Here is a 12,474-nt window from a genome sequence, read left to right as displayed (position 1 = left end):
AGCTAGTAATTATTATTAGTTAATTTCTATGTCTGGATTTTGAAAAAATCATAACAATATGTTAAATGCAAAATGCAGTCAACTATGTCCTCTTGCACTGAAACCAATGAGCAATTCAAGGTCAAGTAATGAGAAGTTCAGGTTAACACATTTGACAGCAGGCACATTTAAATAAAATACCTGGCCGGAAGATACAGCAATACCATATACTAAATGCTATCACATTGTTCAGTCACTCATACTATGTGTAAAAGCATTGGAAATGCAATGCTATTCATACAAATAATTCTGTTCTCATGTGTATACACCTTTAAACAAGGACAATATTCTAATAGCCGTATTACATACATTAATGAAATAAAAATAAAAAGCACACTGATAATAAGTTGCATAGTTGACAAGCAGGCCAAAAGATATATACACTGATTATTTTACTCACACATACAATATTAAATACACCAAAAAAGAGCGAGGGCTTACTGATTTGGATAACTCTCATGACATAAGCCTGCACACTGTAAGTAATCCATTTTCTGAAAGAGAACACAGGAATAAATGGCGGCCACTGCGGTGGGTGCACGTGCTCCACAAGTAAATCACACAATCATTCGTTCCTTCATGACGTCAGCATTCCTTTGTTGTACGTTTTCCCTCTCAGAATTCTGCTGAGAGCGCCTTTGACCTCTTTGTTTCGGAGACAATAGATGACAGGATTTAGGAGAGGTGTGAGCAGAGCATAAACCATAGAGATGAGACTGTCTGCATCTTGGGAGTAACTGGACGTTGGCCTTACGTAAATAAAGAAAACTGTGCCGTAGAAGATGGTGACAGCGGACAGGTGTGAAACGCAGGTGGAAAATGCCCGGCGCTTCCCCACCTTGGATGGAATTCTTAGAATGGTGGAGAGGATATACCCGTAAGAAACAATGGTGAAGAGTGAACAGGTGAAGCCAACAACTCCACCTACCAGGAGCATTGCTAGCTCATTAGGGTAGGTATCGGTGCAAGCCAGCACCAGCAGAGGAGGGATGTCGCAGAAGAAGTGGTGGATGATGTTGGACCTACAAAATGGAAGCCTCCATACAAGTGCAGTCTGTATCAAGGAATTGAAGAACCCACACAGCCAGGAAGCTGTAGCCAGCATAGTGCACACTGTGTGGTTCATTACCACCATGTACCGCAAGGGGTTGCAGATGGCCACATAACGATCATATGCCATAGCAGTGAGGAGGAAAAACTCCACCCCCACAGAGGAGAGCAAGCAACAAACTTGGGAAAAGCATCCTGGGAATGAAATGGCTCCATTTTCAGAGACTAAGTCATGGAGCATCTTGGGCATAGTGACTGAGATGTAACAGGCATCCAGCAGGGACAAGTTGCACAGGAAAAAGTACATTGGTGTGTGAAGGAGCGGATCTAGGCAGATTATAAGAGCTGTGGTCATGTTCCCCAGCACGGTGACCAGGTAAATGTTAAGAAATAACACGAAGAAGACTATGCGGAAATCCTGAAAGTCTTTAAGTCCAGAGAGGATGAATTCAGTCACTGTGAAGTTCTCCCAGTCCATATTTGCTTTTTCTAAGTGTATTATCATCTGTAAGAAAGAAAAATCATGATCAATGTAACAAAATAATTGTGTATCTTTTCTTTAATCATAGAAACAGTATATTCATTTTTTTGACCAAGGAAATACATTCTGTCAATGGACCAGGTGCAATTGTTTTCCCTATCAGGCGACATTTATTCTGGGCTGGAGGACCGGTACTCGAGCAATGTCAGTGTGACTGCATGTGTGCTACTGTAAACTCCCAATGTTGCAGAAGGTGGCCCTACTTCACAGTGGAGCAGCGGTAGAGCCTCGTGCAGATGAGCCCTTTCCTCTTATGCACACTTCGATTCAATGGAGTCGCCAGCTATGGACTGCGAACTGCAGACATTGGAATATGGGTCAGAGAGATCCAGCAGACCTCCTGCAATGAAGGGGTGGAAATAGAGAGAGCAATCTGCTTTAGCACTACTCTATCACTGTGCACTTGTTCAAGTCATCAGGCAGGTGGCCTCACATGTGAACTGACCAATGAAACATCAGCGTATTTCTTAGAAAATGTCATTTTATGTAAAAGTGATGCAGATATGGAGTTCAAAAAAATAACCTTTAGGGCCTTCTGCACCTGAGGTCCCAGTATGCCAGGGTTGAAAAATGTGTTTGCCTGGGCTCATCATGACTTGAGTAGGTGGGGGGGGTACATAACTTTCTGTCCCCAATAGGATGTATGCCCTGAGGTCAATGCATGACCACTTTTTAGGGTCTACGTATATGTATCTTATTATGTTCTTGTGGATTTAAAAGGGTTAAGATATATGTCACACTGGACACACATAAACGATACTTCTGGGAATTACCTGCAGATCTTGACACCTCTTTCTCCCTCTACCGGCCTCTCTCACATTCTCTTCCACTCTTCCCATCTCACTTTCTCATGTGTGTTCTCTCTCTTTATTCCTCTATCCTCTCTCCCTCCCTCCTTGACTGTCTCCCAAAATTCTTTCCCTTCCAACCCAGAATTGCATGTCACTAATGAGCAAGATTAATGATCTCAAACTTCCTAGAACTATTTAAAGGGGCACTTACATGCATATTGCATTTGAAGAAATCAGAAGTTGCACAATGGCGAACAGCACATACTTGTAAACATGCATTAATATGCTCCAGAAATAAGCCCTCCGGTTTACTTCTATTGGAAGATATTTTAAGTTAATCTTTCCCTCTTCCTATTTTCTTTTATACACAAAGGTTAGGCCTGTGGAGCTCATGTTACCAGTGATCAAAGTAGACGTGACTTTACTGCACTTCAGAGATAAGAATGTATTTCCCACAAGTCTTTTATTGATTCTTTGTGACAGTGGCTCTGTGTCCCTATTCTTTCTTATAGGGTACACAGCCTGCAAGATGCTATTTTTCAACACAATGTTGACGATTGTGCTCTGGAAAGTATTTTTTTAAAGTATTTGCACTGTGTGTAGCCGAAAAGATTGCCTTGAAAATCCTGCCACTATTATAACATGCAGCAGTTTAGCAGAAGGGTTTAGCGAACTAGCGAAAAGTAGACTTTGGGTAGCACTTCAGTGTCTGGCTGGCTCTGATGATAGTGGTGGATGGGCTATGTGTGTTGTAAGTGCGATCCATACTCTCAAGGTAACCACAGAAGCCACATGTACACAACAACGCCCACCGTGGTTGGCACGAGAGGCCTCTTTATATACAAAGGTTGCATGGAGGCAACCAATGGGAGGGAAGAGATTGTGGATAGGCAAGGGGAAGTAGGGAAACAGGAACGCAGATTAGGGAAAACACATTGGATAAGTGTGAGTGAAACGCAGGAAAATATACCACCTGCACACTACACCTGACCACCCTTACATTCTTGTAACATAGCACATTGATTACACTCTTAAACACATTGTGCTCTGTGACCAACTGCTTAACAAATCATAACCTATACTCTTGTGACTCCTACTTGACTTAACATGACTTATACTCTCATGACTCTTGCCATGCCATGAATGATACGTACATGGCTTATCATTCTTGCATAAATGACATGTGTGAACTCTCATGACTCTTGTAGAATGTGACATGACTTAATAACAAACTAGGCCAAAGACCATATAGCATCACATCATCTTTCAAAACTTTTCAACAGTCCATAATCAGCAAAACGTTCATCTAAGAAAGGAAAAATATAGAACATAACAAAGACACAAGGTCAATCTCTTGTTCTCTTAATTATTTGTTGCTTCACCCAGAAAATATATTGTAATCATTAGAGCACTTATCCGAGCCCTCTGGACCCACGGATGAGCCCAGAGGCAAAGGTAGGCATGCAGTAAGTGGCAAGCCGGCAATCAGCACTACTATTTATGACCGCAGCCCAGGTGGGACGTATTGCTCTGCAACAAGCGTACAAATGCCTTCTTAGCTAATGGCTCAGTGTGTCACTGCCACTACCCATGGTGTTGCGAAAATGTGCAGAGGTCTTTCTACAGTTAGTTTTCTCGGACGCGTTTACTTCTCAGCATCTTCCTCTCAATCACAAGCATCGGAGAAAGGGCAGACCACCCTTTTCAATGCATGCATGCTCCCTGACCTGGTGCCCAACTGCTGGGAAGTGTAGTTTGCTTCCCCTGAATGATGTTCCATGCTACGCCAATGTGCCTATTCCTGACAATGTGCTCCTCTAAAGGTGCTTCCAGCACAGATCTCTATCCTGCTTTTTTTGGATGCTCTCTTCAGGTTACAGAGAGAAGAGAAGAAGATCACAGCTCATCTTTGTTACCCCCCCCCCACTCTCATTGTGGGAGCCTAAATTCCCATGTCACGGGAACGACCCACAGAGATTCCATTGATTGTTATATGCAGGGTTTGAACAAGCACTCAAGTTATTGAGATAAAGTACATTGCTCAAAATGGAAGTTATGGTTATTAGGACCTGGCAAACATGATTGCAGATGTTTTTAAGGGATGTCATTTAATTGAGATGTTCTGTTTTGGGATCATGGGCTGTGTTAAGCAGGTAGTAAAGCTTTTGAGGCATCTATAGACTGCATAGGTGGGTAGTGAGAATTATAAATCCTCTACCCAGGGTTCAATCCATACAAAATTCTAATTATTATGAGTCAAATTGTGTAACTCTAAATCTGATAATTAAACACACACAAAAGTGATTAAATCGATAAAGAAAATTGTAATCACTTAGATGAAGATAAATAATGTTGATCTAGCTATTTAATTCAGAAAACCTATAATATTTACTTTTATCATACATAACAACCTAATTGTACACAAAATTGCAATGACCGATATACGAAATGAAAACAGAAAATGAATCTACATATAGTCCAAATACTATGAACAGTGGTGAGTTGAGGCTTTGTGGATATCACATCTGTTGGGTCTTCTCAGTTTATATTTTACGAACAAAAGTTCTTTCTGAGTCAATCCCTGTTATATAAGCATTTATGTTTCAGTTATTTGGGGTCATTATGAGTTGGGCAGTAAGGGATTACCGGCACCGATAAGGAGACCGGTGCCAGTAATCTCCTACCGCTCAATTTCGAGGTCTCTTAGCGGGAACCGTAAGGGACGTGTGGTCGGACCACACGTCCTTTACGGGTCCCGCTAAGGGACCAGGGCGCTAATAACGGGCTTGCTATTTGTGAGCCCGTTATTAGCGCCCTCCCCATTCCCATTGAGCCCTATGGGGGCCCCCTATGGGGGCTCAAAAGGGAATGGGGAATGGTTTGTTCAATGGGGACTTACTGGTCCCTCCAAGGTCGGAATCGACCGGTAAGTCCTCATTGAGCAACACCGGTGCCGGACCCGGTATTGGAGGCAGACATGGCGCAAATAGCGCCAAGGCTACCTCCAATCTCGGAATGAGGCCCATAGTCTTTTCCTCAAAACTCCCATCAGGGTGATTACAATCGGAATCAAAATGGACTGTTATAAGTCTTTCACGGTTTCCCCTTTTTCTCATATCACTGGGCAGCATCAACTGAAACACAATGTATAAACAAATATAACACTGTAATGTGAAATGTCTTTATATTTACAACACTTCATCTAACTGTAAAGGCAATATTGTTTTTATTAATGATTGTGAAAAGCATTTAATGAACTGTCGATCTATCATTCTTTCTCAGTGACCATGTATCTAGCCCCAGTGAAAAGATCCAGCAATTATTTTGGTCATATGAATACGGCAACCTGAATGCATCAGTTTAATTGAAAAAACACAAACAAATGTTTTACTGTAATTTAAGTTATACTATAATTTTTCTTAGGAGAATCTAAACCACCATTGCTCACAATCTCGTTTACATTCCATCAAAACTGTATCAACGCTCTTTTTTTTTCTTCATTGAAATCCTCACTATTACAAGTGCAAGTCTATTAAAAAAGGACGAGCATACTCGTCCTTGGCACTTAAGGGTTTAAGAAAAATAAAACGTCTGCTATAAGACCAACTGGAATCAGGTGTTCATTTTTCATTGGTATAACTTTTTTAAAAAACTTTTATTTATTGATTTTCTTCCGTAACAAACAAATCAACCAGTTCGCAATTCCAACTCAACCCTAGAATGCATTCCCCCATCATCTCTCTCCAAGTCCCCCTTCTGCCTCCTGCTCTCCTCCATCTAATGCAACTTCAATATCAGGTTATTCTGGTAGGGTCCCATATGCTCGGTTCCATGTGTTAAAATCCCTGCAAAAATATCCATATGTTCTGCGGTTGTGCCTTTACCGGCAGCTGTCTGATATATGCCACTTCCATATCATGGCAATACGCGACGTCCAACAGCCAATCTACTATTTTCAGAGCCTGCCCTTTCCTCCATGCCACGGCAAGTCTACTGAGTGCTATAACAATCAGCAGAACCCCCTGTTTCTCTGAATGTTTCTGGTTAGGCCCAGCAATGCTATCAGAGGTTTCAAATCCAGTGAGTCCACAATCATATCGCTCACAGCAGACAATACCTCTGACCCAAAACCCAGCACAGTTTGGCAGGCCCACGCTAGATGTACAAAGCCTGCATGTGCCTGTCTGCACCGGTTGCATTTGTGTGCCGCCTCTGGATAGTATCTTCTCAATCTTTAAGGCGTGTAATAGATCCGGTGCAGATAATTCAAGTGTAATGAACTTATAACTAGAGTTTAGTGAGACTTTCTTTTTCTGCTGAAGTATCATATGTACCACCAGCCCTCATCCGGCAATGCCCCACCTAGGTCTCTTTCCCATCTGCATCTGGCGCTCTGTCCCCAGTCATGTGTAGTCTGCAGTACCTTCTGATAGAGGATTGATATTACATGGCCACCCCCCCATGCCTGGATCATGTCTTGCAATATTTTGAAGGTGGGGGGTTGTATCGGGAATGTGGGAAATTTCGCCTTGAAGGCATTTTGTTTCCTAAAATACATGAAAACGTCCAGGGATGTCATACCCCCCTTTTCTTTAAACATGTGTGAGGATAAAAAAAAGTATTTTTGGGGACGAAATCTCCTAGAGCAGTGAACCTTAGCTTCGTCATTGTATTCACGTATATTTTCTTATGAGTTATCTCCAAACCCACCACATATTTAGCAGGTAGCAAAGGGGAGTACAGATAGGGCACCCCCAGTTTTCCCACCAGCCTATGCCACTCCTTTAGCGTACACGTCACTTCATTTAAGTCCCTTGATCGGTTGCTCTCCACAGACATAATTGCTGAGCTTAGTAATGAGGGAGCTGCCAGGGCCTGTCCGGTGCTATAGAGTAGCAGCGGGCAGATATTGGGCCTGGGCCACTAAGTAGTACAATTCAAAATCGGGCAGTGCAAGCTCACCCATGTCAGGGGGTGCTGTCAGTTTACTCTAGCTGACCCTAGAGTCTCCAGGGGTCTGCAACCTTTGGCTCCCAGATGTGTTTGGACTACCATTCCCATCCGGCCTGTACAGCATAGTCAATGTCAGGAGATCATGGGCCAGTCCAGAGAAATGCCACCAGTAACCCCTTAAGGCTCAACAAGAAGGGGCTTGATAGGACCACTGGGAATTTGGGAGTACCACCATTTTGATGAGTGCTAGACATCCTAACAATGATAGCGCTGGTCCCCGGCACCTTTACAGCTGCGCCTCTAGGTTATCCAGCACTCTACCATAGTTTTCCTTCTATAATATTTCCGGGTCTCTGGTAATTTCTAGTCCTTGGTACGAGGTACTAAACATTTCCCATTTAAATCCAAGCACATCGGGGTAAATTATCTGTCAGAGGAAATATGTCTGTCTTGCTTAGGTTTATATGCAGTCCGGAATGTTCCCCAAATCTCTGCACTTGCTGCATTATTGGCACCACATTCTCCCTTGGTTCCTTCACCATCAGCATCATGTCATCAGCGTACACAGATGTAAGCAGTCGGTGCTCATACAGATGTATCCACCAGTGCACATGCTTCTCGCTCATCAAGGCTGCCAATGGTTCTATCGCTAGTCGAACAGCATCGGTGACAGTGGACAGCCCTGCCTCGTCCCCTTTCCCAAGGAGAGTGTCTGAGAGAGACATCCATTGGGCCTCATGATGAGTTGGGCATTAGCTCTTAAATGCATCGGCGATGCTATAACTGCCGCATTTAAGAGTTGGGTGGTAAGTGGGAGTTTTACCCCCAGCTTCTTTGCGGAGGTAAAAATGTCCCCTTACTGCCTGTTTTTGGTGGTATTACCGCCAGTGCAATTACCGCTGCAGTAATAGTGTCCCCCAATGGGAAATGGGAACTTACCGTTCTACCGCTACTCATGATCCTCCCATAATAGCGTTAATACCGCTGAGATACCGCCAGACTCCTGATGAGGCCGATTGACATTTATGATGGCTCTGGGCTGATTATATACGATTGAAATCATGTTCACAAACTTGTGCCCTAGCCTCGGTTTCCACAATACTGCAAATAAGAACCGCCACTCAATGGAATCAAACACTTTTCCAGCATCGAGGAGAACCGCTATGGCCGAAATCTCTGTTTTCCCACCTTTGGAAACCCAAAAACCCTTCTGAGCCCATATGATGCATTCCTCCAAGGGGATGAATCCCGATTTGTCCAGCAACATACATTTGTGCACCCATGGTAGCAACCTATTCTCCAGAGTCTTAGCATACGTTTTATTATCCACGTTGGTGAGGGATATGGGGCGATATGAGGAGCACTCGTCTGGACTCTTCCTTGGCATACATAACAGAATAATTGTGGCCTCCCCCATAGTGCTCAGCATGATTCCTGACTGGCTAGCCTTCTGATTAACTGCGGGCCCGTGAGGCCACCATACGCTTTGCAAAATTCCACTACTAGCATATCTGAGCCTGGCGCTTTGGATCCCGGGAGACCCTTTACAATCCCCAGTATCTGTTATTTCCCTGCCCAGCACCTCCCTAACCTGTTCTGGTAACCATAGCATTGCAATGTCTGGCAGATACTGATCTATCTCAGATTCTGTTGACACATCATTGGGTGAGCATAATTTCTTATAGAACTGCACTAGTTCCTCCACTATGTCATCGGTCTTGTACTTGGGATAACCATGCCGGTCTCTGATAATCTCAATATAATCCTCTTTTCTCCCTGCCGTAAGCAGCCTCGCCAGCATCGCTCCTGGTTTTTGGCTCTCTCCATATTGCCATATCTGATGATGTCTGCCCAGAAATTTGATTTCCCGCGCCACATTTTCTCTGAAGGTGCACAACCCTTTCTGTATTTTATCTAGGGTGTCTTGTTCCTTTAAGTCCTCATATGCTCTTTCCAACTCCCTAAGATTGAGTTAATTCTTCCTAAATTCAGCTCGGATCGCCTCCCATAGCGTTCACGGAGACTCTACCATCCCCATGTTCCGCTCAAAAAACTATTTAAATTTCATCCCAAAGATTTGGTTCAACCACCACATCTTTAAGGGCATCCAGTTTAAAGCGCCATCCAAACCTCCTATACTGCCCATCTTCTAGGTCTGCATCTATCATGACCGGCGAGTGGTCCGACAGCATGCAGGTGAAAATATTGCTCTGCACAATGTCATTTGCTACGGTTTTCAATACCAGAATATAGTCTATGTGTGAGGAGGTGTGGTGTAGCCATGAATGGAATGTGTAGTCCCTCATCTGTCGGTGTTGCAGTAACCATATGTCTACCAGACCATATATATCACACAGTTTTGTTATTCTAACCACTGCCCTGGAGTCCGAGTGCACCTTGATTGTGGACCTATCGACCCTCGAGTCCAGCACCATATTAAAATCGCTGCCCTAGATGAGAGTGGAGTCACTCACTTTGTCCCGAGAGTCCAGTATCTAGATTTGGGCTACAACATGTAATAAACGTGAACTGCCTATTGTCTATAAACCTGTTGACTGATAGGTATCTCCCATCCTTGTCCCCACCCTTCAAATGCAGCCCAAATCTAAGGGAGCTGTGTATCAGTATAGCTACCCCTCTAGCACAGGCCAACATGGACGAATAGTGTCTGAGGCAGTCCCATTCTCAAGCCAAGTGCTCTTCAGTCTGGTGGGTTAGGTGTGTTTCTTGTATAAATGTGATTTCTATGTCGTGCCTGTGCATATACAACATAATCTGTCTAGCCTTAATCATGTGATTACTACCCCTCACATTCCATGTGGCTATCTTCACCTTGTCCAATGACCTCTCCTCCACCTCAGCCTTCCCACTTTCCAGTGTATGAGCCATATATGTTGCTGTTATGTCTTCCCCACTGATCTCCTGCTATACGCCCACCTAAAACTATGTGGCACCCCTCCCCTCTCAAGTGTGCAATCTTTGCATCAGCTGGACCCTGTAGCTCCTCACTACCAACCATAGAACCATCCCTCTGAACATCATAACCGCTATCCCAACACGTCCGCCCACCCCAACAGGCAACCCCAATTGGCCCACTCCTCCAACATCAACTTGTGGTTTGTGCACAGAGACTCTCAATCGGCTAGATCTCCAGCCAGCCTGTTTGTTGGAAACAATCAATTATGCTGGTTTAGACATTCAATTAGTCCCCCATTTATGCACTCGCATAGTCTGCATGTACCCTTTCTGCTCAGTCGAGCTGAAATAGCATCCCTTCCAAGAAATGTGTGCTCCTTGCCAGAGTCTAACCAGGACTCAGATGGTTCCTTGTCCTCCTTGCTGCAGCACCTTCTCCGGTCTCACCAGATGTAGTTTTTCAGTGAAGACACCCTCCGCCTCTAGAGACAAAAATATGGGGATCTTGCCATCATGTACTACCCTCAATTTCGCTGAGAATATCATAGAGTATTTCACTTTATTTTCATGCAGCTTCCCCTGGACTCCTTGAATGTCTTCCTGGAGGCCTGAACTTCCACAGAGAAGCCCAGGAAGAACTGCACATGATCGCAGTCATGCTGCATGTCACCGTTTTACCTGGTCAGCCTCACAATGGTGTCCCTGGCACAGTAGTTGAAGAATTTCGCAATAATCACTCTTGCCAGCGCTTTCGGGAAGTCAGTATTCTGTGAGCCCTTCAACAATAAATATTGACAACAGCTCTTCTCGGCCAAACAGTTCTTTACATAAATGTTCTACATACTTCTCCATGGGCCCTTGTGTCACCTTCTCGCGTATGCCCAGTATCCGTGTGTTGCTCCATCGTGCTTGGTTTTCTAGGTCATCATTCTTTGCCACCACCTCTTTTAAGGCCTCTTTGAGCAGCTTGAGCTTGGAGGCCATGGACTCTGATGTATCCTACAGCTCTGAAATCCTTTTCTCACTTTCGTCCAGTCTGGTCTCATGCTGGTCGAGTGTCTCTTGTATTAGATGTACCTTCCCGACGAAGGCATCCATCTTAGATTCAAGTTGGTTGATCCTAGCCTGGAGCTGCAGCATTCATTCTTTGAGGTCCGGCAGCGGTTCCACCACCGGTTGTCCACTTTGTTCTAAACTGGTCGGCTCAGTGGGCACTTGCATTGCCATTTTCAATTTTTTGTTAAGCTGGGGTCCTTTCAAAAGGAAGCTTCTGCTGGTGTTTGTCCCCTTTACCATTTTACTCTGCCAGCTGTCTGCACTCTTTTCTGCCTGCACTGACAGCATTGTGCACTTTGGTATATTCTGGGGTTCCTGTGCCCTCTGTTCTCGCTATTCCAGAGCTTTGTGATGTTTTCCAAGGACAGTCTCTACAAGTCGCTTCAGATCGAGGCCCTCCAATCTTCCACATCTGCACTAATCACCATGAAGATCCCCAGCTCTCTCGGCCTCTGGAGCTTGGGACTCACTGAGCGTCCTTGCAGTTTACGGCCCGCTTGTCAGACTCTCATTCCCCCGGGAGGCCAGGAGCTGTCCCTCACCTTCCACTGTTAGCTGCACCACTCTATACTGCATCAGAGCTGCTGACTACAGCTCTGGCTCTCCGATCTGTTGCCAGGCACTCCTGTCCTTCCTCCTACTTTGTCCCCTGCAGGCCCACCACACAAATTTTAACCAGGTCACCACCCCTTTGCATCCCAGTCTATGACTCCCTCCCCTGCCGATTCCTGTACTGTTGTCTGGTTGGAGGGCCAGCACTGGCCAGGCCTTGCTCCCGCCAACCTCGCACGCCTTACCAGGGAACAGCTGCACCACTCTTCGTCCCTAGCCTCTGACAATCGTATTGCCTTTGCCGATACTGTTGTTCGTCACTACGTCAAAGTCGTAGTGCAATGCGTCCCCTAGTAACTGCAGGATCCTGAAGGATTCTAAGGTTGGGTTTGCAGTGCTCACACGAGCAATGCCATCTTAGCCGGGAGCTGGCCTCTCGAGTGCCTCCCCTAGTATAACATTTATAAGGTTAACCTCACATCTGCATCAATGAAGAATTTGAGTGCTTATTCTTTTCTGCATTGTCAAAACAGTGTGTTTCTTTTGATACTTTTCAGACATTCCTAAAATAACATA

General features: G+C 44.6%; 1 protein-coding gene across 1 annotated transcript; it reads right to left on the bottom strand.

The window, feature by feature from the left end:
- Positions 1–616: 616 nt before the first annotated feature.
- LOC138527329 (olfactory receptor 5AR1-like) lies at positions 617–1,567 on the bottom strand. The gene has a single exon (XM_069638419.1). It carries the CDS (start codon positions 1,565–1,567, stop codon positions 617–619), a length of 951 nt encoding a protein of 316 aa, XP_069494520.1.
- Positions 1,568–12,474: the final 10,907 nt, after the last annotated feature.

This window comes from Ambystoma mexicanum, chromosome 1p, assembly GCF_040938575.1.
Source record: "Ambystoma mexicanum isolate Mex_15411 chromosome 1p, UKY_AmexF1_1, whole genome shotgun sequence".
NCBI lineage: Eukaryota > Metazoa > Chordata > Amphibia > Caudata > Ambystomatidae > Ambystoma > Ambystoma mexicanum.
This window is presented reverse-complemented; position numbering and strand designations above follow the sequence as displayed.

Bases quoted from the DNA above. Each gene is read 5' to 3' on its own strand.
- LOC138527329 (XM_069638419.1), bottom strand. From the start codon at position 1,567: ATGGACTGGGAGAACTTCACAGTGACTGAATTCATCCTCTCTGGACTT.